Source organism: Lycium barbarum, chromosome 5, assembly GCF_019175385.1.
Source record: "Lycium barbarum isolate Lr01 chromosome 5, ASM1917538v2, whole genome shotgun sequence".
In the NCBI taxonomy this organism is placed as follows: Eukaryota; Viridiplantae; Streptophyta; class Magnoliopsida; order Solanales; family Solanaceae; genus Lycium; species Lycium barbarum.
In genome coordinates, this window is record NC_083341.1 from 65,261,308 (window position 1) to 65,289,298 (window position 27,991).

Sequence of the window (27,991 nt, forward strand, 5' to 3'; positions counted from 1 at the left end):
TGGCTAAATTTTATGCTCTTAAATACCAGAAGGAATACCTCGAATATCTACTATGGTCCAACCAATAGCACACCTATACTCGCGCAAAATCTCCAATAATCGCTCAATTTGTTCTTCAGTCAGTAATGTTGAAAAAATCATTGGAAATGTCTTATTCGGACCAATGAACTCATACCTCAAGTGTGACGGAAGTTGCTTAAGCTCAAGCTTTGGTGGCTCAACAATAGAAGGCTTAGCTGGTGGAGTAGTTCTAGTTACAAAGTCTAGATCAAGCTTTCTTGGGTGGTAAGTGTCACGACCCAGCTAGGGGCCGCGACGGGTACCCGGGGCTAGCCACCGAGCACCACTCGTTCTACTACTCATCTTACTCATTTAATGCTCTTTTATCAATTTATACTCAAGACATAGGAAATTTATCTTTTCATTTGAGAACATAAAATACTTTTATATGCATAAGCCTCTCGGCCATCAAAATAATATATATATATACATAGTAACAATTTCGTGAGACCATCTAACCCACACTGCGTATCTACGAGCCTCTACTGGAGTGCTACACATAAGGACGGGACAAGACCCCGTCATTCCCAAAATACATATACAAATGTACACAAAAGAATAATCAAGCACCTCCGAAACAAAGGAGTGCTTTCAATCAGCTAGCAGCTACTATGGATCAGGATCAAGCTCACCTCCCTGTCTACCTATGGGCATGAACACAGCGTCCAAAGAAAACAGACGTCAGTACGAACATTGTACAAAGTATGAGAGGCATAAACAATGAAATTAGACAATGATATAAAAGAAATATCAATATGGAACATCTGTATCTGACTGTCAAGTACAAAGGAAATAATGCATGCTGGCTTACTCATAATCATCATCATGACATGAATGCATAAATGTATAAGCTTCCCGTCCATATAGGTACGGTGTGATAATCATAACATTTGCCTGCATCCAAGCCTCCCGCGTCCAGGTTATCATCTCATGCCGCCCACTAGTGGTGTCTGCCCATGCCGTCTGGCCATGGTGTATAGCTGCCCGCCTTAGCGGTGACTGCCCGGCCATATAGGCGCGGTGTTATATCATCATCATACATGCTCATCATAGTATGCTTATCATAATATACTTATCATAATATGTTTATCATAGTACATGCATAGGGCTCAAGAACAATTACACTTTATCGGGGTGACGTAAGGTCGTGATCCCCCCGATTTCATTATGGAGCATTTTTTGACATTCTGCCTCACCTTGAAGGAACTAGCATATAAGGTGAGTGTGAGCAATAAATAACACCATTATCATTATAGGGTCATCATATCATTATAGGGCTCGTAACATGTCTCTTATCTTATATAGCTATTCATAGACATAGGCTTTTAGTTTTCTGGAATATAGGAACTCATGAAGAGGAAATAGAGTCATGCTATAGGATTCATGCCATTAGAAGGAAAGGACTAGCCTCACATACCTTTGACGTTTAACTAAGCTATCACTTGCTTGTTCTCCTTTAGTGCGTACGTTCTACCTTCAAGAGAATTTGTATCGACATTAGCTAGCGATTATAAAAACAGCTTACTAACGCTAGAGAAAATTGGACTACATTTCCTTTCGTTTATGCAACTCTTCCCATATTCTATATCAACTCTAAAACGTTCATAACAGCATTCTCGATATGATAGACAACACTCATCATTCATTTACAACATTCGTATTTCACAATTTGTCTTCAATTTCTCCATAATCATGGTCATGGTTCATCGTTGCATTTTTCTCATGTAGGATACCTATTCCATGTTCTAAATGTCATTCATAACATTTTTATAATCACAAATCATCAATGATCATGGCTCAATTCAAACCTTTACTCAACATTGCTACTATTCCCACTTTCATGACCCATTTCTTACATCCTTCTATAATCCAAGTGTTTCAGCTCTTCCATACCCTAAATAACATGTAAATGCCATAGAACTTACCTTGGATGTTGTAGGAACAAGCCTTGAGTGGTATTACTCTTCTTGCACCAAAACCCTAGTTTGCTTCTCTTGAAATTTCGTAACTTGGATGAACTTTGATGAGTTTCATACACTTGATTCACCTGGATTCTTGATATTGATCTTTGATTTCCTTTATTTTCTTGTAGATGAAGAGTGGAGAGTATTCTAGAGGTTTCTAGAGAGAAGTATCGTAGAAATGAAATGAATTTAATGAGCTTGGGTCTCCTTTTAATGACTTAAAATCTGATTCGTAATGAACAGAAGTTGAAGTGCACAGTGGTCGTAAACCCAGTTTACGGTCCGTATTCTGCAGGTGTATTTAAGCATAACAGAACCAGAAGTCAGGCTGGGGACATGGTGGTTTACGACTCAGTTTACGGGCCGTATTTCAATTTACGGTCCGTATTTCAAGTCGTTTTTAACCATTCAAGTCTCTGACAGAAAGTTGAAGTTTTGTAAGTTGAAATACGACATGGTAGTTTACGGGCCATATACCACTTTACGGTCCGTATTGCATTTTACGATCGACTGGGCCAAAGTGCAAATCTGCAACTTTCACGTCTTCAAAACCTATAATTAGTCATTGTGGAGCATAACCTATCTCTTGTTTCCATTGCCTTTGAAATCTTACTTAGGGTCGTCAAACGTCATTCCCTTCTGATTAAAACATCGTATACTCGTATTCTTCGTTAGTCTATTCATTGTACGTTCACGGGGAAATTTCTGAGGTGTAACATTCTCCACCCCTTTTGGAACATTCGTCCTCGAATGTTAAGTCATCGGGGATTCTAGAAAAATTCCGCCAGTGTTTCCCCTGTAATATGGCACTACCATCCTGTCACAACAACCCATAATATCATTGCCTCACAGGGCCACAACACAATATCAACATATCTATGGCAACACACGACCAAAAGCATGAAAAGTAAGCATATATACCTTGTATCGTTGGCGTTTCATCTTGAATCTCTCCTGGGGTTGAAATAAATGCGGGTTCGTGGATTTTATCTTCTTTTCCACCTCCCAAGTCATTTCTTCTTGGTTATTGTTTCGCCACAAGACTTTAACTGAAGCTACCTCTTTATTTCGAAGTCTTCGCACTTGCCTATCTAGAATAGCAATAGGCACTTCTTCATAGGTTACCTTTTCTGTTACTTGCACATCATCTATCGGGACAATCTTTGTGGGATCTCCAACACACTTGCAGAGCATCGAAACGTGGAAGACTGGATGGACCGATTCAAGCTCCGAAGGCAAGTCTAATTCATAGGCTACATGACCCACCTTACGGATAATTTTATAGGGTCCAATATATCTAGGACTTAACTTCCCTCTTTTGCCAAATCTCATCACCCTTTTCATTGGCGACACTTTCAAAAATACCCAATCATCAGCCTGGAATTCCAAGTCTCGTCGGCGATTGTCCACATAAGACTTTTGGCGACTTTGGGCTGTCAACAATCGATCTCGGATGACCTTACCTTTTTGCACCGCTTGCTGAATCAATTCGGGGCCTACTAGCTGTACTTCTCCTATTTCAAACCATCCGATTGGGGATCTACATTTCCTCCCATATAAAGCTTCATACGAAGCCATTTGGATACTGGAATGGTAGCTATTGTTGTATGCGAATTCGATTAGCGGCAAAGGGTCGTCCCAAATACCACCGAAATCCAGCACACATGCTCGTAGCATATCTTCCAAGGTCTGAATAGTATGCTCAGCTTGTCCATCGGTCTGCGGATGAAATGTCGTGCTAAGCTTCACTTGAGTGCCTATACCTTCTTGGAAGGACTTCCAGAACTTGGCTGTAAACTGTGCTACTCTATCTGTAATAATAGATGATGGTATACCATGAAGTCACACAATTTCTTTGAGATATAACCTCGCATAATCTTCTGCTGAGTACGTAGTTCTAACTGGAAGAAAATGGGCTGCTTTCATCAATCTATCCACAACTACCCATATAGAATCATACTTGCCACGGGAACGGGGTAACCCCACAATAAAATCCATGTTGATCACTTCCCATTTCCAAGTAGGGATTTCCATTGCTTGCAATAAGCCTCCTGACTTTTGATGTTCAATCGTTACCTGTTGGCAATTTGGACACTGTGCTACAAATTTCGCTATGTCTCTCTTCATGCCATCCCACCAATACATCATCTTGAGATCATGATACATCTTGGTTGCACCTAGGTGAATAGAATACCGGGAACAATGTGTTTCTTCTAGAATTCGTCGGCGTAATTATGCCACATTCGGCACACATAACCTACCTCGGTATCTAAGAATTCCATCCCTAGAAACATCAAATGAAGACTTCTCTTTTCCACGAGATGTGTCTCTGTAATGACACAATTGAGAATCTTCATATTGCCATTCTTTCACTTCTATATTCAAAGATGAAACTGTAGGATCATTAATGCCAACCCCCTGCACTGCCCGAATCAATTACACGCACTCCAAGATTAGCTAGTTGATGGAGCTCATGAACCATCTCTTTCCTTTCCAGAGGAACTTCGCATAAACTGCCCATTGATCAGCGGCTAAGCGCATCGGCTACTACATTCGCCTTTCCGGGGTGGTACAAAATATTCATATCATAATCTTTTCAGTAATTCTAACCACCGCCTTTGCCGTAGATTTAACTCCTTCTATTTGAAAATATATTGAAGACTCTTGTGATCTGTGTAAATATCAACATGCACACCATACAAGTAATGTCTCCACATTTTCAAGGCATGAATGACCACAGCCAACTCGAGATCATGAGTTGGATAGTTCTTTTCATGTTTCCGCAGCTGCCTCGAAGCATATGCAATAACTCTACCGTGTTGCATTAATACATATCCCAATCCAACACCAGAAGCGTCACAATACACCACATAGCCATCTGACCCTTCTGGAAGTGTTAAGACCGGAGCTGAGGTCAATCTGTCCTTCAACTCCGGGAAGTTGCACTCACAACCATCATTCATTTGAAATTTAGCTGACTTCTGGGTTAGCTTCGTCAGTGGGGCTGAAATAGATGAGAAGCCCTCTACGAACCTTCTATAATAACCCGCCAACCCCAGAAAACTACGAACTTCCGTAGGCGTTGTAAGCCTTGGCCAAGTCTTCACAGCTTCAATTTTCTGAGTGTCCACTCGAATGCCATCATCTGAAATAACATGGCCCAGAAATGTTACAGAATTCAGCCAAAACTCGCACTTTGAAAATTTTGCATATAATTCCCGAGCTCGAAGAATTCCAAGAACAATTCGCAAATGATCTGCATGTTCTGATTCTGTGCGAGAATACACCAAAATATCATCAATAAATACTATCACAAACAAATCCAAGAGATGCCTGAATACATTGTTCATTAAACTCATGAATACGGCCGGAGCATTATTTAATCCAAACGACATCACACGGAACTCATAGTGGCCATATCTCGTTATGAATGCCGTTTTGGGAATATCCGCTTCTCTAACTCTCATTTGATGATAACCCGATCTCAAGTCTATTTTTGAAAACCACTTGGCACCCCGTAGCTGATCAAATAAATCATCAATCCTCGAAAGAGGATATTTGTTCTTTATCGTCACCTTGTTCAATTGCCTATAATCGATGCACATTCGTAGGGATCCGTCTTTCTTTCTCACGAACAAGACTGGGGCTCCCACGGTGATGAACTGGGTGTTATAAACCCCTTTTCAAGCAAATCTTTCAGCTGTGCCTTTAGCTCTTTCAATTCTGCCAGAGCCATTCGATACGGAGGAATAGAAATAGGCTTGGTGTCCGGCAACACATCAATAATAAAATCAATCTCCCGCTCGAGAGGAAGACCTAGAAGCTCTTCGGGGAACACATCCGGAAATTCATTCACCACCGGAACTGATCGGAAAGTTGGCGACTTTGCCTCGGTGTCATGAACCCGAACTAAGTGATAAATATAGCCCTTGGCTGTCATCTTTCTTGCCTTAAGGTACGAAATAAACCTACCTCTTGGAGATGCTGCATTACCCTTCCATTCAAGCACGGGCTCTCCCGGAAATTGGAATCGAATTACTTTCAACCGGCAATTGATATTAGCATAACATGATGCCAACCAATTCATACCCATCATTACATCGAAATCTAACATTTCCAATTCAATCAAATCAACTTTGGTTTGGCGATCACATATGATAATTACACATTTTTTATACACTTGTCTTGCTATCATGGGATCACCAACCGGAGTAGATACCTCAAAAAGTTTGATTGGGTCAGGTTTCACCCCAATACAACCAGCAACATATGGAGTAATATAAGAGAATATAGAACCCGGATCTATCAATGCATACATATCACGGGAAAATATAGACAATGTACCTGTAACCACATCCAGGGAGGACTCAAGATCCTGTCGTCCGGCTAAAACATATACACGGGGCTAAGTGGCACCTGAAGTAGATGTTGCCCCTCTGCCTCTACCTCGGCCTGCTGACATCTGAGGAGTCTGCCCTACCGGGCGCACTGAGGAAGAACCAGCTGCTGAACCTGTGGGCTGAATACCAACTCTGCCACCCAACAACGGGCAATCTCTCATCATGTGCCCAACTTGGCCACAAGTATAACAAACATCCGAACCCTGGCGACACTGTCCGGAATGTAATCTACCGTACTGGCTGCATCGCGGTATGGGGGGTCTCCTCTGACTATAATCTTCCCTGAACTGGGAATCTGAGTCCCTCGAACTCTGGCTCTGTCCCGAACGGAAGGAGCGATCAAATCTCCTGCCTGCGAATCGAGGAGGTGCACTAGTCACTGACTGGCCTGAGTGCCTAGAATATGTCTACCTTGATCCCCCTCTATAATCACTACCTGCTCCCATCGATCTGGCCCTTTTGTTTTGTCTTCTATCACTATCACGATCACTTCTCTGTGGTTGTTGTCGCCCCTCTAAATTCTGAGCATGAGCCTGTATCCGGGAAATATCCATCCCATCTTGTAGCGAAGCTGTCAAGAAATCTTTGAATAAATGTGGCCCTAAGCCACTCACGAATCTATGTACCCAGTCTCCCATGTCAGCCACCATAGTCGGGGCATACCTAGCCAATGAATTAAATTGAAGGCTATATTCCCGGGCACTCATATTCCCTTGCCTCAAATTTAGGAACCTACCCTCCCTAGCTCGGCGGACCTGGGGTGGCAAATAGTGACGAATGGAAGCATCTACAAATTATTTCCAAACCGGAGGAGGCGCATTTTCTCCTCTCGATAATACCCAGTTATTATACCATAAGACTGCCACGTCCCGGAGTCTATAAGATGTCAACTCCACGGATTCAATCTCAGAGGTATGAATAATCCTTAGGGTCCTCAACATCTCATTAATAAAGCCTTGCAGATCTTCATCCGGCTTCGACCCGAAGAACTCCGAAGGATTTAGAGTCATGAAATCACGGGCTCTAGTACTGGCTGATCGATCACTTGGGACAGCATTTTGCCACTGTGCCTGGGCGGCAACCAGCTGTGTCAATAGATGTATAGCCTCAGTCATTTGTTAACCCGAAACACCCGGTGGAGGAATTGGAGCTGGAGCTCCTCCCTGTTCTTCCACATTAGGCGGGGTGGAGGAAGTATTAGATAGAGCCTCATTATGCGATTCACCCACTTCAATATTCATCGCAGGCCCTCTTTCTACCCGCCTCTTTGTTGTAGTCTTGCCCCTCTGGGCGGCTGTACCTTTTCCCTTTGGCGGCATTTCTGGAATCACAACACATTATTAAGGAGGATAAAATCTTATACATGGCTCTATCGCACGATCTCATAAGAAGAAAGATGGTTATCTTTCTTAAATGCCCTGTAGCGTCTTGTTTATTGATGTGACGCGCAACACATCATAAACAAGACTCTGCTAGACACGGCTCGTAGACACTTCCTAGGACTGAACTGCTCTGATACCACTTTGGTCACGACCCAGCTAGGGGCCGCGACGGGTACCCAAAAGAATAATCAAGCACCTCCGGAACAAAATACATACACAAATGTCATGCCCAAAATACATATACAAATGTACACAAAAGAATAATCAAGCACCTCTGGAACAAAGGAGTGCTTTCAATCAGCAAGCAGCTACTAAGGATCAGGATCAAGCTCACCTCCTTGTCTACCTGTGGGCATGAACACAGCGTCCAAAGAAAACAGACGTCAGTACGAACATTGTACTAAGTATGGGAGGCATAAACAATGAAATAAGACAATGATATAAAAGAAATATCAATATGGAACATCTGTATCTGACTGTCAAGTACAAAGGAAATAATGCATGCTGGCTTACTCATAATCATCTTCATGTCATGAATGCATAAATGTATAAGCTGCCCGTCCATATAGGTACGGTGTGATAATCATAACAGTTTCCTGCATCCACGCCTCCCGCGTCCAGGTTATCATCTCATGCCGCCCACTAGTGGTGTCTGCCCATGCCGTCTGGCCATGGTGTATAGCTGCCCGCCTTAGCGGTGACTGCCCGGCCATATAGGCGCGGTGTTATATCATCATCATACATGCTCATCATAGTATGCTTGTCATAATATACTTATCATAATATGTTTATCACAGTACATGCATAGGGCTCAAGAACAACTACACTTTATCGCGGTGACGTAAGGTCGTGATCCCCCCGATTTCATTATGGAGCATTTTTTGACATTCTGCCTCACCTTGAAGGAACTAGCATATAAGGTGAGTGTGAGCAATAAATAACACCATTATCATTATAGGGTCATCATATCATTATAGGGCTCGTAACATGTCTCTTGTCTTATATAGCTATTCATAGACATAGGCTTTTAGTTTTCTGGAATATAGGAACTCATGAAGAGGAAAGAGAGTCATGCTATAGGATTCATGCCATTAGAAGGAAAGGACTAGCCTCACATACCTTTGACGTTTAATTAAGTTATCACTTGCTTGTTCTCCTTTAGTGCGTACGTTCTGTTCTACCTTCAAGAGAATTTGTATCGACATTAGCTAGCGATTATAAAAACAGCTTACTAACGCTAGAGAAAATTGGACTACATTTCCTTTCGTTTATGCAACTCTTCCCATATTCTATATCAACTCTAAAACGTTCATAACAGCATTCTCGATATGATAGACAACACTCATCATTCATTTACAATATCCGTATTTCACAATTTGTCTTCAATTTCTCCATAATCATGGTCATGGTTCATCGTTGCATTTTTCTCACATAGGATACCTATTCCATGTTCTAAATGTCATTCATAACATTTTTATAATCACAAATTATCAATGATCATGGCTCAATTCAAACCTTTACACAACATTGCTACTATTCCCACTTTCATGACCCATTTCTTACATCCTTCTATAATCCAAGTGTTTCAGCTCTTCCATACCCAAATAACATGTAAATGCCATAGAACTTACCTTGGATATTGTAGGAACAAGCCTTGAGTGGTATTACTCTTCTTGCACCAAAACCCTAGTTTGCTTCTCTTGAAATTTCTTAACTTGGATGAACTTTGATGAGTTTCATACACTTGTTCACTTGGATTCTTGATATTGATCATTGATTTCCTTTGTTTTCTTGTAGATGAAGAGTGGAGAGTATTCTAGAGGTTTCTAGAGAGAAGTATCGTAGAAATGAAATGAATTTAATGAGCTTGGGTCTCCTTTTAATGACTTAAAATCTGATCCGTAATGAACAGTAGTTGAAGTGCACAGTGGTCGTAAACCCAGTTTACGGTCTGTATTCTGCGGGTGTATTTAAGCATAACAGAACTAGAAAGTCAGGCTGGGGACATGGTGGTTTACGACTCAGTTTACGGGCCGTATTTCAATTTACGGTCCGTATTTCAAGTCGTTTTTAACCATTCAAGTCTCTGACAGAAAGTTGAAGTTTTGTAAGTTGAAATACGACATGGTAGTTTACTGGCCGTATACCACTTTACGGTCCGTATTCCATTTTACGATCGACTGGGCCAAAGTGCAAATCTTCAACTTTCACGTCTTCAAAACCTATAATAAGTCATTGTGGAGCATAACCTATCTCTTGTTCCCATTTCCTTTGAACTCTTACTTAGGGTCGTCAAACGGCATTCCCTTCTGATTAAAACATCGTATACTCGTATTCTTCGTTAGTCTATTCATTGAATGTTCACGGGAAAATTTCCGAGGTGTAACAGTAAGTGTAAGAACCCAGACCTTCAAGCGCATTTATAGTTTCCACGTAGTCCTCCATGTCATCAGCATCAAAGATCACCAGAACAGCAGCAAGACCTTCTCCTAAACTTTCTTCTTCCATTTTATGTTTGATAGCATCATCAATCCCATCAAACGAATCAATAACTGAGATATTCTCATAAGCAATTGGCAACTTCATCCCCTCACTTGCTTGGAAAGTCACCTCTTCATCATTCACTCAGAACTTGATTTAGTTCTTCTCACAGCCTATAAGTGCTCTGGCCGTAGCAAGGAAGGGTTTTCTCAGGATGATAGGAATATCTTTATCAACTGCAAAATCCAGTATAACGAGATCAGTAGGCAACATAAACTTACCCACTGATACCAACACATCATCTACAACCCCAACTGGCCTCTTGATGGATCTGTCCGCCATTTGTAATCGTATAGAATTCGGTCTAGGCATTCCGAATTCAGATTTCTTATAAGTAGCAAGAGGCATTAAATTGATATTCACCCCATTATCACAGAAAGCACGAGTAAAAGAATGATGCCTAATATTACACGGAATGGTAAACGCCCCTGGATCTTTTTTTTTCTTAACTGTGGTAGAAGCAATAATCGAACTCAGTTGGTGAGTTAAATTCACTGTCTCATATTGAACAGACCTCTTCTTCGTAAGCAGGTATTTCAAGAACTTATCAAATCCGGGCATCTCTTTCACAGCATCTAAGAGTGGAAAATTTAGCGTTAATTGCTTCAACTGATCATAGAACTTTTGACACTTAGCATCATCATTCTTCTCTGCTAACCTCTGAGGAAAGGGAGGTTTTGCTTGTACATCTGAGTTAATGGGCGAAGATCCCCTTTTATTGTTCATTTACTAGTATCAGCAGCAACATTTGGAATATCAGCAACTCTCTCTTCAACTCGAACTGCATCATCCACATTAGGCACATTAGACTGCACCAGTTCTTCCTCATTAACCGGATCTAGATCAATCACCTTCTTGTCAGCACTTTGAAGTATTTTACCACTTCTCGTGCTAATAGCAAAAGAATTCTCCAAACCACCACCTCTATTCTTAGGGTTTGGAATAGTATCACTAGGAAGTCCTCTCTTTTTAGCACGAAGCTGCTCTCTAGAAAGGCCATGCATCTGTTGTTCAAGGTTTTGAATAGCCACTGTCTTTGATAGCCCAGATAATGTCTTTTCGGTATTCATCTGACTTGCCAACACTTTTTCAAGCATTGACTCTAACCTTGAACTACCTTGATCATTAGACTGCCCTTTTGGTGGAATATAAGGGTTGGAACTTTTGTTTCCGAAGTTACCATTATTGTTGTTGTATCTACCTTGGTTCGATCCACCATAATTGTTAGTGTAGTTCCCTTGGTTTTTGTGGTATGCACCTTGCCCTTGTTGAGGTCTACAGTATCTTTGAATTGGCCCAGGAATATCCCCTTTTGCTATGTAGTCTGCATAGTGAACATTTTCAACTGGTGGAGCGGGACCTTCTTGATATGGACCCTTTTGGACTTGGTACATTCCAGGCGGCATGCCTGAGATATCTTCTCAAATGTTTACTTTCTTCGCCTCCCTGTCATCAAACCTCTTCGTCAGTAAAGAGATATTAGTGGCCAGTTGTGCCAATATCTATTGCGTCTCCTGGCTATCCTTCACAATATTTTTTATCAATGGTGTCCCAAGTGATAAACCATTAGAATTACTCGAATGCCATGATTGACCGTGTGTAGTCAATCGATCAAGTATATCAGTAATACTAGAATATGACTTATTCATGAAACACGCGCCAGCAGCATTATTGGCTATTGCTTGGGTCATAGGATCTAACCCTCTGTAGAACTTCTCCTTCAGAATATTATTTGGGAAACCATGGTTCGGACTCCTATCCAAATATTCTTTGTACCTCTCCCAAGCTTTAAAAATTTGCTCCCCATGACGTCATTTGAACTCGTAAATCTGATCACGAATGTCACGACCCGACTCGGGGCCGCGACGAGCACCCGGTGCTAGCCCACCCGAGCACCCTCTTAGCTTACTCTTATACTTACATCTAGGTGAGCCACATAATCATACATACATTTCCATTCATTCGTCAACGAGTCCCAATTAGACAACAGTACATTTATATCACCATAGGCATCTATGCCACATCAATGTACATGGGCCAACGTGGCCGACAAAACGATACACAAAACATAGGCCGACAACACCGGACATGTCTAACCATATACACATGACTACGAGCCTCTAGGAAGAGTATAACATATCACATGAGCGGGACAGGACCCCGCTATACCCATAATTATATACACAAAAGAATAAGTACCCAAAAGCTATGGCTCCGAAGGAAATGGAGCTCCGCTATGTAATCTCTGAATAAGCAGCTATGGATCAAGTCTGTCTCCCTGTGCACCTGCGGGCATGACGCAGCGTCCACAAACAAAAGGACGTCAGTACGAAGAATGTACTGAGTATGTAAAGCATGATCAACATCAATATAGAAGCATCATAGACAATATATGAAGTGGCATTGGAGGGAAGACAATAATATCATCATCATGGCACTTACCTGCCTTTCATAGGAACCTTTCATTTCTCATGCGTATATCATAATAGTGCTCGTAGTCGTATACATGCCCCTATTCGCATTCAGATACATAGTATTTTCACATTCATATTCATATTATATACATAGCCATACACTTATATACATACATAGCGTACCCGACCATAAGGTTCGGTGTTTCATACGTACTTGGCCAACCAAGGCTCAATGTTATTTCTACCTGGCCCTACCAAGGCTTCAGGGTTATCCGTACCATTTGCAGATGTGTGCGCGCGTTACGTAATCATATGCATATATATATATATATATATATATACATCCATATACATATATTCTACCCGGCATTATAAGCTCGGGGTGTCATTATAGCCCTTCATAGGCACATGTGAATATAATAGCCCGTAGGCACCTTTAGCATCATTATTATTATCATCGTCATCACTATCATCATCGTTTTCGCTACATATCTATCTTATGCTTACTCATCAATGGGGTGCGTAGTACATTCGTAGCACGTATCGAGAGTCGTGAGCTTATGAGCTCGGAGTGTCAATCACTTGAATACAACATACTCATATAGAGGATTTAAGAGTTTGGCCAAGGAACCATGCCTTATGAAAGAAGGGTTAGCCTTACCTACCTTTTCGTCGGACTATTCTACACTTGCATGCTTCCTTCCAATGCTAGCGTCTATACCTTCATTAATATCATAACAATGGCCATTAGTCATTCACATTATCCACATTATTTAGATTCCTTAGTTTCCCTCTAATTCACCCATATTCATGGTCATAACATCCAACTTCGTCCATTCGTCTAAAGTGTCTAGTTCATGATCTTTGTACCATTTATAATGCATTCATATCACAACACAATAGCATCCATGATTCAATTCAAACTATTCCTCAAAATGCCACTATTCATCATTCATGACCTACTTGACCACATTTTCTACAATCCATGTATTTCAACTCTTCAATACCTTAAACATCATGTGAAAATCATGAATCTTACCTTAGAAGTTGTAGGAACAAGCTTTGGTTAATAATACTCCACTTTGAGCAAAACCCTAGTTTTTCTCCATTTGCATTTCTTGACTTGAATGGTATTTAATGGCTTGCTTACACTTGCTTCACTTGTTTATGTTCTTGGTGACTTATAATCCTTGAAAACTTATGAAATAAATGTAGAGAGATGATTCTAGAGAGAAGTGGTGTAATGTAGAAATGAAATAAAACAAGTCTTGGTCCTCATATTTAATGAATTGAAATTCTGTGCTGAGGTGTACAGTGGTCGTCCATGGAGGTTTACGGTTCGTATTCCAGTTTACGGAGCATCCCTCGTGGTCGTCTTTAACCTTAAGCAGAACCAGAAACATTGGCTGCATGCATGGTGATTTACGATCATGGTTTACGGGCCATAAATCACTTTACGGTCCGTCCACCAGGTCGTATTTTACCACTTCTCAACTGGGCAGAAAGTTTGAAACCTTGCATGGCAATTTACGACTGCCAGTTTATGGACCATATTCCATTTTATGGTCCGTATTTTGCACTTTACGACCACTGGGCAGTTTTGCCAACTTTCCATTTTTCACATTTCTCGACTTTTCATTCTAATCATTCTCGTCCATATACGCACATTGCTCATGAAACATTATACACCCGCACTCCTCGCGCACATCACTAGTTCGTTTACTTGCGTACCAACGGGGAATTTTCCGAGGTGCAACAATGAATCTCAACTCTTTTACTCGGGGGATATGTCACGCCCCGAACCATGGCCTGAGCGCAACACGACACTCGGTGCCTTGCTTGCATGTGTCCGAGCGAACCACATGGCTTGCTTGTCAACATGGGCATCAAAACAACATAATCTATATGATGCAATTTAAATGAATCATGAAAACATAATTGCGGAATAAAGTCTTGAAGTAATCTCATAGCATGAAATATCATGAAAAACGTAATAGTCTGCAAACATAAAAGCACAATTGACTCCATGAACTAACATCTATGTATGAAACCTCTAAAATATGTCTGAATACTAACTGCCAGGACATGGCCCTGGACTACTATAAACTGAATACTAGTGTAGACTCCATGTTGAACCCCGAGAAAAGTGGGGCTCTCCAAGAAGCTGATAACTGAGGTGACCCTACTGCACAGGTGTATGCTCCTGAAAAGTGGTATCTGCACCGTGAAGTGCAGGCCCTCGGGCAAAAAGGGACGTTAGTACATGGTGAATAGTACTATTACGTAAAACCTGCTGAAATGAATAACATGGCACAATATAGGTATAGGACATGAACTGAAACTGAATATAACCTGAACATGAGCATGAAGCGTGAGTAAAGTCTGAAAACAGTAATTCAATGGAAATACATGTATATATAACTGTTTGTAATATGGGAAATGCTATAGTATAACTAAAAACGTGATCTGGTACTTGCGTCCTACCAGCAGAACACTCACACCTTGCCAGGGATATGAGATTTAAGTAATAATAAGCATGTAAGGATCCAAACTACATAATGAAGGTATTGCCTCCTTGTAAGGATCCAAACTACATAATGAAGGTATTGCCTCCTTGCTGACAACCCTTATCCTACGGTGGCTACGTAGTTTCAGGATTTACTGAGCCTTCTCGGTTAACTAAACAAATCCCAAAAACATGAACATGATATAGTTGGCTAAAAAGCCCATGATTTTCGTGAAATAACTTGTAACATGGTTTCATGAGATAACTTGTCATAGTCTTGCAAACATGTTCTTGATTCATGAGTAATAACAATAGTTCATAATTATATATATAATTGACTTGAAAACATGCTTGTAACTTGCTAGATAAGAATCATAAAGTTTCATATAAACATAATGAGAACACATAAGGAAGAATTCATGATTCATGGATTAAGCTAGGGTTCCTAATAACCGTAATAGAAGATTAGGAATACAATAATGAATATAGGTACAGACTTCATGTTCATAAATACATAAATACGGGCTACCAATATGTTGGGTTTAATGCCCTGGGGTTTGAACTTCATGGATATCAAGAAACGGAGCGTGGGGAAGAACGTAGAGATTCCCACAAGTGGATAGAAGTTCTACATACAATTAATCGCTCCAAAACTTGAATTAAAGACTTGAGCTTTGAAGAAGATTTCCAAAATCTTGAACCTTGAGATGGGTTTTCTTGAAAACCCTAGGTTAGGAATGATGATTTCTTGTTTATATTACAAGGATATGTATTATAATTGAGTTGGAATAATTAGAGTAGGCTTACCTTGGTGTTCTTGATGATGGGAGAGGGTAGGAGGTCATTCTAGGTCTTGAAGGAATGAAAAATAATCATTTGGACTGATATGGACGAATATATACTGTTCTAGAAAAATTATATTTTACGCCCAGCAATATACTAGCCATATTTTGAAAGACGAGCCGTATTTTGAAATACGGTCCGTATTCTGTGTGGACTGCACTACGGCTCTTCAGTAAAATGGTCATAACTCTTTGTACAGATGTCCATTTGACCCCCATAATATACCGTTGGAAAGGTATTTGAAAGCTCTTCAACTTTCATCAAGGACGTTTTCTTAAAATCCAAATACGTTTTGAAATACAGGCCGTATTTCAAAATACGGTCCGTATTTAATAATGTAACCTCTAAATGCCAATTTCCATAATGCTCAAAAATCTTTGGTACCAGTTTACGACTTGAAATATGGGCCGTATACTGAAATACAGTCACTATTTATGGGCGTAAACCCCCATCTTACAACTGAAGAGGAAATTTCAATTCCCACATTCTCTATCTGGTTTTCTAAGTCTAGGATCATGGTCAAAGCTTAGGTTAAAGGTACGGGGTGTTACAGGATACCACTTCCTGAGAAACACTTTGACCATCTCATCCTATGTAGCAATAGAGTTTCAAGTTAGCTTTTTGAACCATTTTCTCGCATCTCTAGCTAATGAACATTTCAAGAGTTTCAGCCAAACAACTTCTTAAGGCACACCCCTTTGGATATGATGAGAACCTACCTCAAAAACGTTCGTTATATGTTGGTGAGGATCATCATCGACTGCATTTTGAAAGTATCCCTCTTGTTTGAACATATGATAGAGGGATGTTTCAAACTTAATAGCAGCCACCCTAGGATGTACTATTGCAGATGCAAAGTCTTCCTCCATATCTGACTCATCACCAAAAACGTGCACAACTGGAAATGCGGCGTCTCCCATGATCACTTGGTTTACAAGGTAGCAAACAAGGTGTGTTGGAATAATACAAAGACTTTAAGAAGAGTAAACACTATTTAGTAATTTCAAAACCGTATTCCCTGGCAACAATGCCAAAATTTTATACGCTCAAATTACACTAAGTAATAGCATAGAGCGGACGCTGTCAAATATAGTAACCCAACTAGGTTGGGGTCGAATCCTACAAGGAATATGGTGTGAAAAGTTTACTAAACGAGTATTATACTAATCTTGCGGTCCTGGTGTATTCCAGAAAAAGGGTTTTATAAGAGTTTTGGTTTGTGGACTAATTTAGAGTGACAAGTAATTGAGTTGTGAATATATGGGTAAAAAGAACCAAGGTTGTGTCCCTGTCAGATAAAGTGTATGATCATAGGTCTTGATCTTGATATACTTCTAATGGATCGTCGTATGAATGCACTTAACCTCTATGTGAATCTAGACTATTTCCCAATAAGAAAATATTATTTCTTTCTATGTTTTTCCCAAAGATAAGAAAGTATGCATGAAGAACAGTTAATTATGCCAAGTAGATTCCTATGGCGTTAGCTAATGTTTGCAACCACTAACTATATGATAAAAACGACGAACAAATAAACCCTAACAATCCATTATGCATATATCAATCATAATCCCTAGTCACAAAACACCCATCTTTGGGTTCACAACCTTAGTAAAGGTGTTTAGCTACTCATGACAAAGAACAAGAAATAAAAGATGGAAGAATTCATAATTGCTTACTTTTGATGAAAAGAGAAATTAATAATACTTGAATTGATGTTTGAAATCTCCAAAAACAAAGGAATATTCAATGCTCTAAATCAAGAGTCAAAATGTAATAGCTGATAATAAATAAAACCCTACATTGGACTATTTATAGGTCTCAAAAACATAAAAATTACAGAATTGCACGTTAGTCCTTGACGGCACCAATTACGATCTGTAATTCAAATTACGGACCGTAATTCATTTTACAGTTTACTTTCCTGCCGAGACTTGGACAAAATCACCATCAACCTTTACGGTCCGTAATTCATTTTACAGTCAGTAATCCACCAACCATAATTCTTCATCTCCAAAACTTGTTTCTCTGCCTCAGGACATTGCAAATTTTACGCTTTGAATTATGGTCCATAATTTGAATTACGGACCGTAAAAGTTGTCCGTAAAATTTGATATTCTTTTCTGCACATTCTGTCTAAGCTTATCCTTCATTACGCTCCAAGATTACGGACCGTAATGCAAATTACGGCCAGTAATTCTTCACAAAGGCAATCTCTGCTACTTTCCAGGTTTTGTCCTTTAAATGCTTATCTACCTGCAAAACACTAAACACATATTAAAACGACACTGAATTGCTTAAAAATAAGTAAAACTTAAGGTAAAAAAGAATCAAATGTGCCATAATTTCACGGTACATCAAGGAACCATACCACTGAATATCTTGCCGAGCAAACAACTGATCACTATAGAGACCTCTCGCACAACAGTTCCTCTTCAAATCTGTACCAGTCTCATTGTATAGCCTCATTCTGTCCCAATAACTGTTCTCATAAAGTATCATCAAATCCACTAGAAAATCCTGACAAGCTCAGTAAATCTGTCATACTTCAAATCTGAGCTGAAACGCTTCAAGTCCATAGATATCTTCCTGGAGGTGTAATCATAGACCTTTCAGCTTAACTCGAACATCTTTGACCCTGAACGAATGCACAACTCTCGAATATCACCAATAGTCATTAGAACTGACTCTGAATTTCGAAACCAAATACAGTCATACCACACATAACAAATCTTGTCTATCATTTTCGACTCCACAAGTTGAGTCCTATCCAAGCTATCAACTTCGTACTGAAGAGCTATACCTTATGATTTCAAACTTCATGTTTCTCAACCTTTACCAATACGCAAATCCGATACAACCCCGAACTTTTCGATGCGAAACCTGAAGCCTCATATAGTAATTATATAACCATCGAAAGTATCCAATCTTACGCTGCCGCTCGAAATCTCACGCAATTATCCCAAGTCCTTAATAACCAAAGCTTTTTCCATCCCTGTAGATTTCCTTCTTAATTTCCTGAAACAAACACATCTCAACTGGAATATGCAAGAAGACGACACCACAATCCATACTGACCCAAGAAATCCCCAAGGTGTACCCTTTTTATTATCGATTCACAATCATTTATACCTTTTCTCGACTCGTCAATTCCTAATTTTCTAATCACTTCACGATCATCGATACCGTAATCAATCCTCGAATACACTCCATCGAATACCACATAATCATAAATCTTGCAACTAGCCGAATTAATCCTGGAGATAGGATCGTACCACACACTCTGCACATTAGTGTTTCCTTAATGCTTACAACTCGAACTTGGACACTCTCTAAATCCAGCATATCACACAAACAGTATCACTAATATTCTTATGTATCCCACTGAATCTTCGTTGCCCTAATTTCCTTACTCAATTTTCAAAATGTATACCGAACGTAACTCAGTTAACCTATCATATTCTATTCTATCATTTCAAGTACCCATGTTTACTAATCCCTTACTCAAATCCCTAATGTTACTAGTCCTCGACGAAACACCTCTTACCTCAACTATTGAATCTGAATACCTCAAACCACTAGCACGACTATCCCTTTTATTCAATCACATAAGCCGAGTAATAACACCACTAGTAGTGGGGTCTAGTCAATCTTTACATGATGAATACAAGGTTCCCAACCTTAGTCCACCACTGACCTTTATTAATTCATGACATAACCGAACATACCAACTCATCTATACACTCTCAAGCCCACTCTACATTTTACAACTGCAACCAAACTCTCACATCACTAACTCTTGCTTCAACGATTTCCTTTCTGCCCTTAACCTCAAAGACACCAATCAACCTTATCGGTCACACCCTTCACTGCACATCATGATATAATGTCCCCACAATCCAAACACGACTCAAGAACCCATATTACCTCACCTCAAATCTTACGAACCTTAATCCCCTGAACCTGATAACAAGATGTCTCATTGTAATCCTTCAATTCTCGTATTTCATTCAACTCACTTTTATCACTATCAAGCAACAAACGTTCAAATCCACTTGTTCCTCTAAACTAATCATCCATTTAAGCCTGACAACCATAAAACAATATCAATGTTTCTCCTCCCATCTAAGTGAATAACCAGTAACTCCTCAAGTCATTAACTTATCGCATACGCCCATATTTGAAGTCATTTCCATCAGTCGTTTACTAACTCCTCAAATCCTACAACACAATCAAATTTACCGATCAAACGATATGCCCATAGGATTCACTTAATAACTGAGTAGTCCTTTAACATCAAATAACTTATATCAAGAATAACCTTTAGCACCAGTCTCAACCTTATCTTGACAACCATGCCAGATACCAATTTTTCCCTTCCCAATCACTCGAAAAGTACTCATGCCAAAGATATTCTATGAAGTCTCGCTTCGCTACACGCTTCCCACCAAAGTATTCGTATATGTCCTTATTGTCAACTTTTTTTCTTTATTACACGCAATCACAATACGTTGTCCACATTTGATGTCATCATCGAACCTACACTTGTTCTCACATACCGAAGTCTAATACTCTACCGTTGCTAAATTGTCGACCCGCCATTGGTCCACCAGTGTCATGCATACCATCATAAAGCCTTGACAAAGCTAAAGTCAAACCGATCATATCATCGAGCAACCCACTATTGTGAAGCCATAAATGCACTTTGTCACCTCCTAGCAACCCAACGTTGAAACATGGAGACCATGTAACCCTCTGAACTATCTTACAATTTCTCACGAACTTCCACAATAGATGAGTCTAATCACGACTCCACACAGCAACCTAGTCTAGTGACTGAACTGAATCACCTGTCCGAATCAGGATAATACATCTCGTACCATTCCATAACGCATCATAGATCAACCGTTCGCATATGAATTAAGGACGAGTTTCCACCCTCCGTGGGTGATTGAGATAAGAAAGTTCAGATACCAATTGGAATCGACTAGATATCAATTGGAATCGACTAGATACCAATTTGAATAAAGTCGCACGAGAGAATAAAAGAATTCGAAGTTTCCTAAATGTCTTATAGCCTCTCACGGATAAGTACAGAGCTCATCATACCTATCCACAACTCCACTAAACACGCTCTTATATTATAGATAGGGTAACCTAGGGCTCTGATACCAACTTGTCATGACCCATTTTAGCTAAGTCATGCGGGCAATTACCTTTTTCACCTAGGTAAGCGAACCCTCAACCCAACAATAGTAAAAACGTAAATAAACAACTAAATAAGCGAAATAGAATAAATCACGTAAGTCTGGCAATAATAATATAGAACAAGTGAGAAAATAAGAGAGTACACCCTAGAGTCTGGTTTAATCCATACAAGAGCATCTAACTAGAAATACACAAGTATGCAATATCAAAATACATCAAGTCTGAATGTGTCTCTGAATGGAAAGTAAGACATAAATAAGAAGAATCTTCGAGGCAGCGGACGTCTCGTGCTCACCCTGTAGTCTCTAAGCAAATCTCGGAGCGACTATCAGCTACGAGAAACAGAAGTATATTCTACCTGAAATTTTGCATCCATAAAAGAATGCAGCAAGTGCAGGTCAGTACAAAACCACAATACTGGTAAGTATCATAAGCCGACTAAGTATAGCTGGCATAATTCAGATAATAAGGTAAGATAAGCAGATAAACCATCAAGTATAAGTCAAGCACAAGTCAGAACCAAATACACGTCTTCACCTAGATTGTAGCATCTAAACCCAAGTGTACCAAGTCACAATATATCCAATCCAAATCTAATTAACACAAGTAAATCACCAGATCATCACAGTATAAGCCATAATGCAATGCAATGCAATAATGTATGAATACAAATGCAATGCTATGCAATGTTGTGTACACATGTACTCTAGGCAGAAACCTCTACGTGTCGGTAGCACAACCCAGGGTGACTAGCGATGTCTAAGTGCTACTCGTCCCGGATCTTTGCTCAACAGATAGACGAGACTCCAGATCTTTTCCCATAGAGGATTTTCATCAGCACCACCTAGGGGGACCCGCGGAGTCCATATACCTCACGGCTTAGGCACAAGCCTCGGCAACCGCTACCACTAAATCCACGATTCCGGGAAAACCATCGGATATCGAACTCTCACGTCACTCTCATCCAAACTGAGCCCAGCTCATCACAATGTTTCCTCAAGTATCATCAATGTATCAACAGTATATCATGAAGGATGAGAATGTGTGCAATGTATGTCTGAGTCAACATCAATAATCAAATCAATATCACAAGTACCAAGCATGGGTACGCCAACAATATCGTGACAGACTACACAAGTTATATAGAATACTATCCTCGTATCAAACATCAACAAGTGAGGTATCACAGTATCATGAACAAGACATATCGATAGTCTCCAATATCTACTATCACCACGCGGCATCAAGCTGATAACAATAGAGCAATCAAGTAACAACACAACGGGGTGGCTAGCCCAATCACACAACAGGGCCCAACCTAAGGCAATATCCAACCCAACTTCATACCCGAAGGTTTACATGCTTTCTCCAATAATATCATCTATATGTATGCTTCACTACATGGAGTCTCACCAAGGGTAAGCCATAACCTACTTGGATGGCCGAACAGCAATAACAGCAATAACACCAATAATCACTCCTTAGCCTTCCCTTTCCGCTGAGCCTCAAGATCAAGAAAGTCTATTCATATTCAAAATCTAGATAAGAAATCACGAAGATCGATACCTATATTTCTATCATTCAAATTGGGTCAAAAACCAACCCTAGAATTTAGGGAAACGGGGCCCACAAGGGAAAAATGGAAATTAAGGGGTAAATTATGCAATTAAATAGTAGGTGATCAAAACCCATTAACTAATTGCTAAATTAACTCAAGGATTCACCCAATTTCGAAATCCAAGCAATACCCCCAATTTTGGGTATAAACCCTAACTCTTAAATTCAAGAATTAAACACTAATAATGGAAGGTATATGATTAACAACATTAGATACATCGTAATCTAGCATAAACCCAATCAATTTCATTATTTAGAAGCCTAGATAGAATATCCATTAAACCCGCTTTTAATCTTCCATTACTTAATGAACTAATAAGGGAAGGAATTCTAAGAATGATTAGGAATAATGAATTAGCAAAGAGATTAGAGGGACTTACCACTAAGAATCTTCTCCAAGAATCCTCTAGAATTGCTCCTAATATGAACCACTTTCAGAATAATAAATAAATGAAAAGACTTGCGGTTTTATATCATTAACTACCCCAGTCAATGCACGATCACCGCTTTCGCGGTCACTCAGACCGCTTCAGAAATGCCGCCCTAGCGATCATGCCTAAATTGCATAGGCCACTTCAGCAGCAGGGTGACCACTATAGTAGTACCGTTGCCGTAGTGCTGGTGCCGCCAAAGCGGGCACCAGACACCTGAAAACTATCCCAATTTTCACAACTCAACCCGAATTTCTGACTAACTCTCGAGGCTATCTGCTCACAAACCATATATACAGACACAGATAAACACACGCTACGAAGGCACCGGTGGCCTTGAAATTCCCAACGGAGGCCTCGTTGATAGAATCAACTCCTGATACCTCAATTCCAACTTCCCAGCCCAACTCTCAAAATGCATCCGAGTGAATTAGGAACCGAACTAGATATACACATAAGTTCTAAAAGACCATCCGGGCCTCTCAAAATCGACAGATTTTTGAAAAAGGTTTGTTTTACCAAAAGTCAACTTTAAGTCTAACTCTTTTTCGCTTTAAGTCCAAATTTCACATAAAGTCACCCGAATCAAGTCTAAATACCTCAGGAAGCGTGCCAACGGTCCCATCGGATCAAAAGTGAGCAAACCAAGCTCGAGAAAGGATCAAAAGGGCCGAAAATGCAATAACTACCAAACGGGTCGTTACAGGTAGTCTTCGTCTTGTCTAAATAGATGAACCTTCATCTTCACTTTTTGGCAAAGTGACAGCCATTAACGGATTTGATGAGTCTTTAATAGCTACCGTTTAAACCGTACTAGCTATATCTCTATCCGATACAGTGGATTTTATTGCATTCATTGGGGAATGCACGCCCTTCTCATCCATTTTGTCTTGAGAGGGAAAACTCTTTGATTGGGCTAGATTGAATTTACTGCCTGGAGTCTGTGTTCTAAACTTCTCACTTGCTCCATGAGTCATCTTTTTCTTGTATCAAAGTTCCATTCTTCTAGTTTAACCTCTTGAATGCTTCAGTCATAGATGCGCAATGGTCACATGAAAATAACTTTGTCTGTTTCTTTTTGGATATTGTGTTAAGGGGTCTTTTCTGGGTTTTTTCTGAGTGCTATTGAAATATAATAATTTGTTCATAATATTCCTCTAGCATAATCTAATGCTTCTGTGAAATCATTAAAACCTTTAAAAAGATGCTTTTCTATATTCTTTATTGAATCTGTAACTTCTATCCAAGTTTGAAAAATACCGTTTGTCTTGCCATGTATTACCAAATAATATTTAAATCTTTTTTCTTGGCTTTTGTCGGTAAAATATTGGCATAAAGCATTTAAGGCTGCTATAAAATATTTTGCGACTCTTTTATTATATGCTATCCACAAATTTTCTACCAAACATCTTTGTTGATTGTCTATTACACACTCTGCTAATATTCTAAATGACATATTCGAAGGTGGAAAAGATATCAAGTTATGTTTTCCAAACCATATTTTGTCTATAATAGTATCATCCACCAAAGCTTGTGGTTTAAAATGAAGACTACCTAATACTGTCTGAGTATATATGTCTGAGGGTGAGGCTTGGATGTCTTTCTCATGTCTGCAGTCTTGGGAACTGTTGGTCTCATGCTGTAAATATAAAACATTTTTATTAGTTGACAGTAAATTTTAACCTACTTAACTGGTCTGCTAAGTTATTATCCTTTCCTTTAATATGTTCAAATATTAAATTATAAATTGATATAGTATCGGTAAAATTTAACCATCTTCTTCTATTACTATTTTATCATTTATTTTCTGATGAAATTTAATTATAACTTCGCAATCAGTTCTAATTAATATTTCGGGTTTATTTAGAATATATAATTTAAAACTATTTAATCCGTAAATTACAACTAATATTTCTGCATCTATACAATTCATATTTCCTTTTTCTTTATACTTACCACTTTGGTAAGCACATATTTTTTCTTCACTCTTGTTACTATATTTATTAGGTCTCGCTTTTAAAACAGCTTCCCATCCTTCGAAACTGCCATATGTTTCGATGATTAAATAGTCTGTTTCTTATGGCATATTTAAATCACAAATATTTTTATTTTTTTGTTAATTTTTTGTACTCATTTAAAATTCTTTGTAATAAAATGTTTTTGTCCTGTCGAACTTGTCTTAGAATACAAGGGTTCTGTTATTTTTTTTTCCTAAGTCCTTTATAAAATTTCTGGCTGTCACGACCCAAATTACGGATCGTGTGAGCACCTACCTGATTACCTCCTAGTAGGCGAACCCTCACCAACCAACCCATTATTGATACTCATTCATCCGTTCAATAACTGGTAATCATAAACATTAAGTGAGAAAACATAAGTGACACTCTTTATAAAATTAGAGCTTGCAATTTCCCAGGACCTAGTCTAGACATATACAAGAGCTTCTACAACATAGAGCAATAAGCTTAAATTAAAACGACACAACTTCTGCCTTGGAACAAGATGCACAGAAGCTGTAGGAAGATCTCCGCCACTGCAACCAAGTGAAACCTTCAAGCAATAACCTGAAACACATCTACACATGAAAGGGATGTACCAAGAGTAGTATTAGTACACCACATGTACTGGTGAGTATCATAGGTCGACTAAGATTAGTTCGCGCAATACGTTATAAAATCAATCAGAATAAACCGATAAGTACATCACAACCCCTTTTGCAAGTCCTATCCACACTCTAACAGTCCTAACATAAACATACTCACATCCCTTTTCCATTGCCCCGTCAACGTAACCACGGGAAGTAAGGACTAACAGACAACAAATAGTTACATTCAAGACAGACTCTTAGACCAGCAAACCTACAACAATTAATAAAGACCAGACATCAAACCTCTATACAACCAACACTACATGGAACCACTAATCCTTACGTTTTTCCTCCATAAGTTGGCAACTCATTAATTGAAAAAAAGACACACAGCACAACAGCCCACATCAGACATCAGCCAATAATTACTTATCAATTACAAGTAAAATTAAGTAATATCAATACAACCAACAACTGTACCTCAACCGTACTTCCAAACCTGGACCATGCAAAATGAAATCACTCCAACATCACCTTCCCTCATTAGTCAATGGAGCCATGAATTTACGCGTAAACACAACCACTCAACAATAAGGACAAATCAAGTATGAAATTACAGAATGAGTCACGATTCAATGTAATGCAACCAAGACGAGTATCACCTCTATCACACGCATGGAAGTAAGTAAAATGTAACGCAACTCTAGTTAGTATCACATCCGTACACACATGCTAGATGGTATTGTTTGCCCAAATAGCCATGACCTGGAGGGGAACCATGGTGTCCATGTACCACTCGCTCTAGAACAGACCTCAGATCACGAGCCCTTAACTAGGCCATATATATATATAGATTGTATTGTTTGCCCAAATAGTTGTGACCTGGAGGGGACCCGTGGTGTCCATGTACCACTCGCTCTAGAACTGACCTCGGATCACGAGCCCTTAACTGACCTCAGATCACGAGCCCTTAACTAGGCCACACACACACACACACACACACACACAGATATATATATATATATATATATATATATATATATATATATATATATATATATATATATATATATATATATATATATATATATATATATGTATTCTATCTCTCGCCACAATGTGTATCTCACGGCTTTCCAGTTCATCAGTAATTATGAAATATGATCAGTCAACAATATCAATATCAAGATCACAAGGCATCATGCCACAAGTCATAGCAAGACCCAAATAACTACGCTCAGTATTCACACAAATACGAACTTCGCTAAATCACGTCATGGATACTCTAATGAAGACACATTAAAATTCCACCCAAGTCACTCCGCCCAATAGTACAACAAGCTCTGTAATGATCAATTCCGTACGTATGTGAATCCCCACCTTCTAACTTAATTTCTCTAAGAACATAAATTCCACCCTATCCCCTCAAGCATAACAATTATTCACCTTGGTTCAACTACTCACTCAATGGCGACAAGCCCACGTAATTCAACAATGAATACCAGCATATCTAAGGTCTAACAGAACTCCGTGTCTGAAGACTTAATTATGCTCTTTCTCCCGTCAATTCTACACAATATATACATTTCGCTAATTAAAGTCTAACTAAAGTAAACTATAACCTACCTCGAGGCAAAGAGGTGCCACAAACCATCACGGAGTCTTCATCCTTTGCTTCCAAATTCAAAGACCACTACGGGGTAGTCTTGCTCAGTTCTCTATGCGTTCTGTCCAAAAATTCTCCCAAGTGACGGCTTAGAGATGGTTTGGTGGAAAAGTGGGATTTAATCCTGTCATAGGGTTTTTAACTGTGTCTGGTCTGCTCAGACCGCTGCAGCATTCTGCTTGTTCACTATGGCGGACTCGCTAAGGCCGTGCCTGGACCGCTGCGGCGAAGCGGTCCTATCCGAGCCCACAATGTTTTAACTCCTACCAATTTGATCACGATAAAAAACAATATACACGAAAAACTTTCCTGTGGACTAATTTTATATTAAGAAACTTGGTTTTCATGCACGGGCTGCGGAAGGTCCAATAA

The 27,991-nt window shown here is 39.5% G+C and overlaps 1 protein-coding gene across 1 annotated transcript; it reads right to left on the reverse strand.

Annotated features, from left to right (window-relative positions):
* Positions 1-10,443: 10,443 nt before the first annotated feature.
* On the reverse strand, positions 10,444-11,753 carry LOC132639454 (uncharacterized). The gene is made up of 2 exons (XM_060355897.1): positions 11,078-11,753; positions 10,444-10,922 (listed from the first exon to the last, which is right to left on the reverse strand). Exons 1-2 carry the CDS (start codon positions 11,751-11,753, stop codon positions 10,444-10,446), a joined length of 1,155 nt encoding a protein of 384 aa, XP_060211880.1.
* Positions 11,754-27,991: the final 16,238 nt, after the last annotated feature.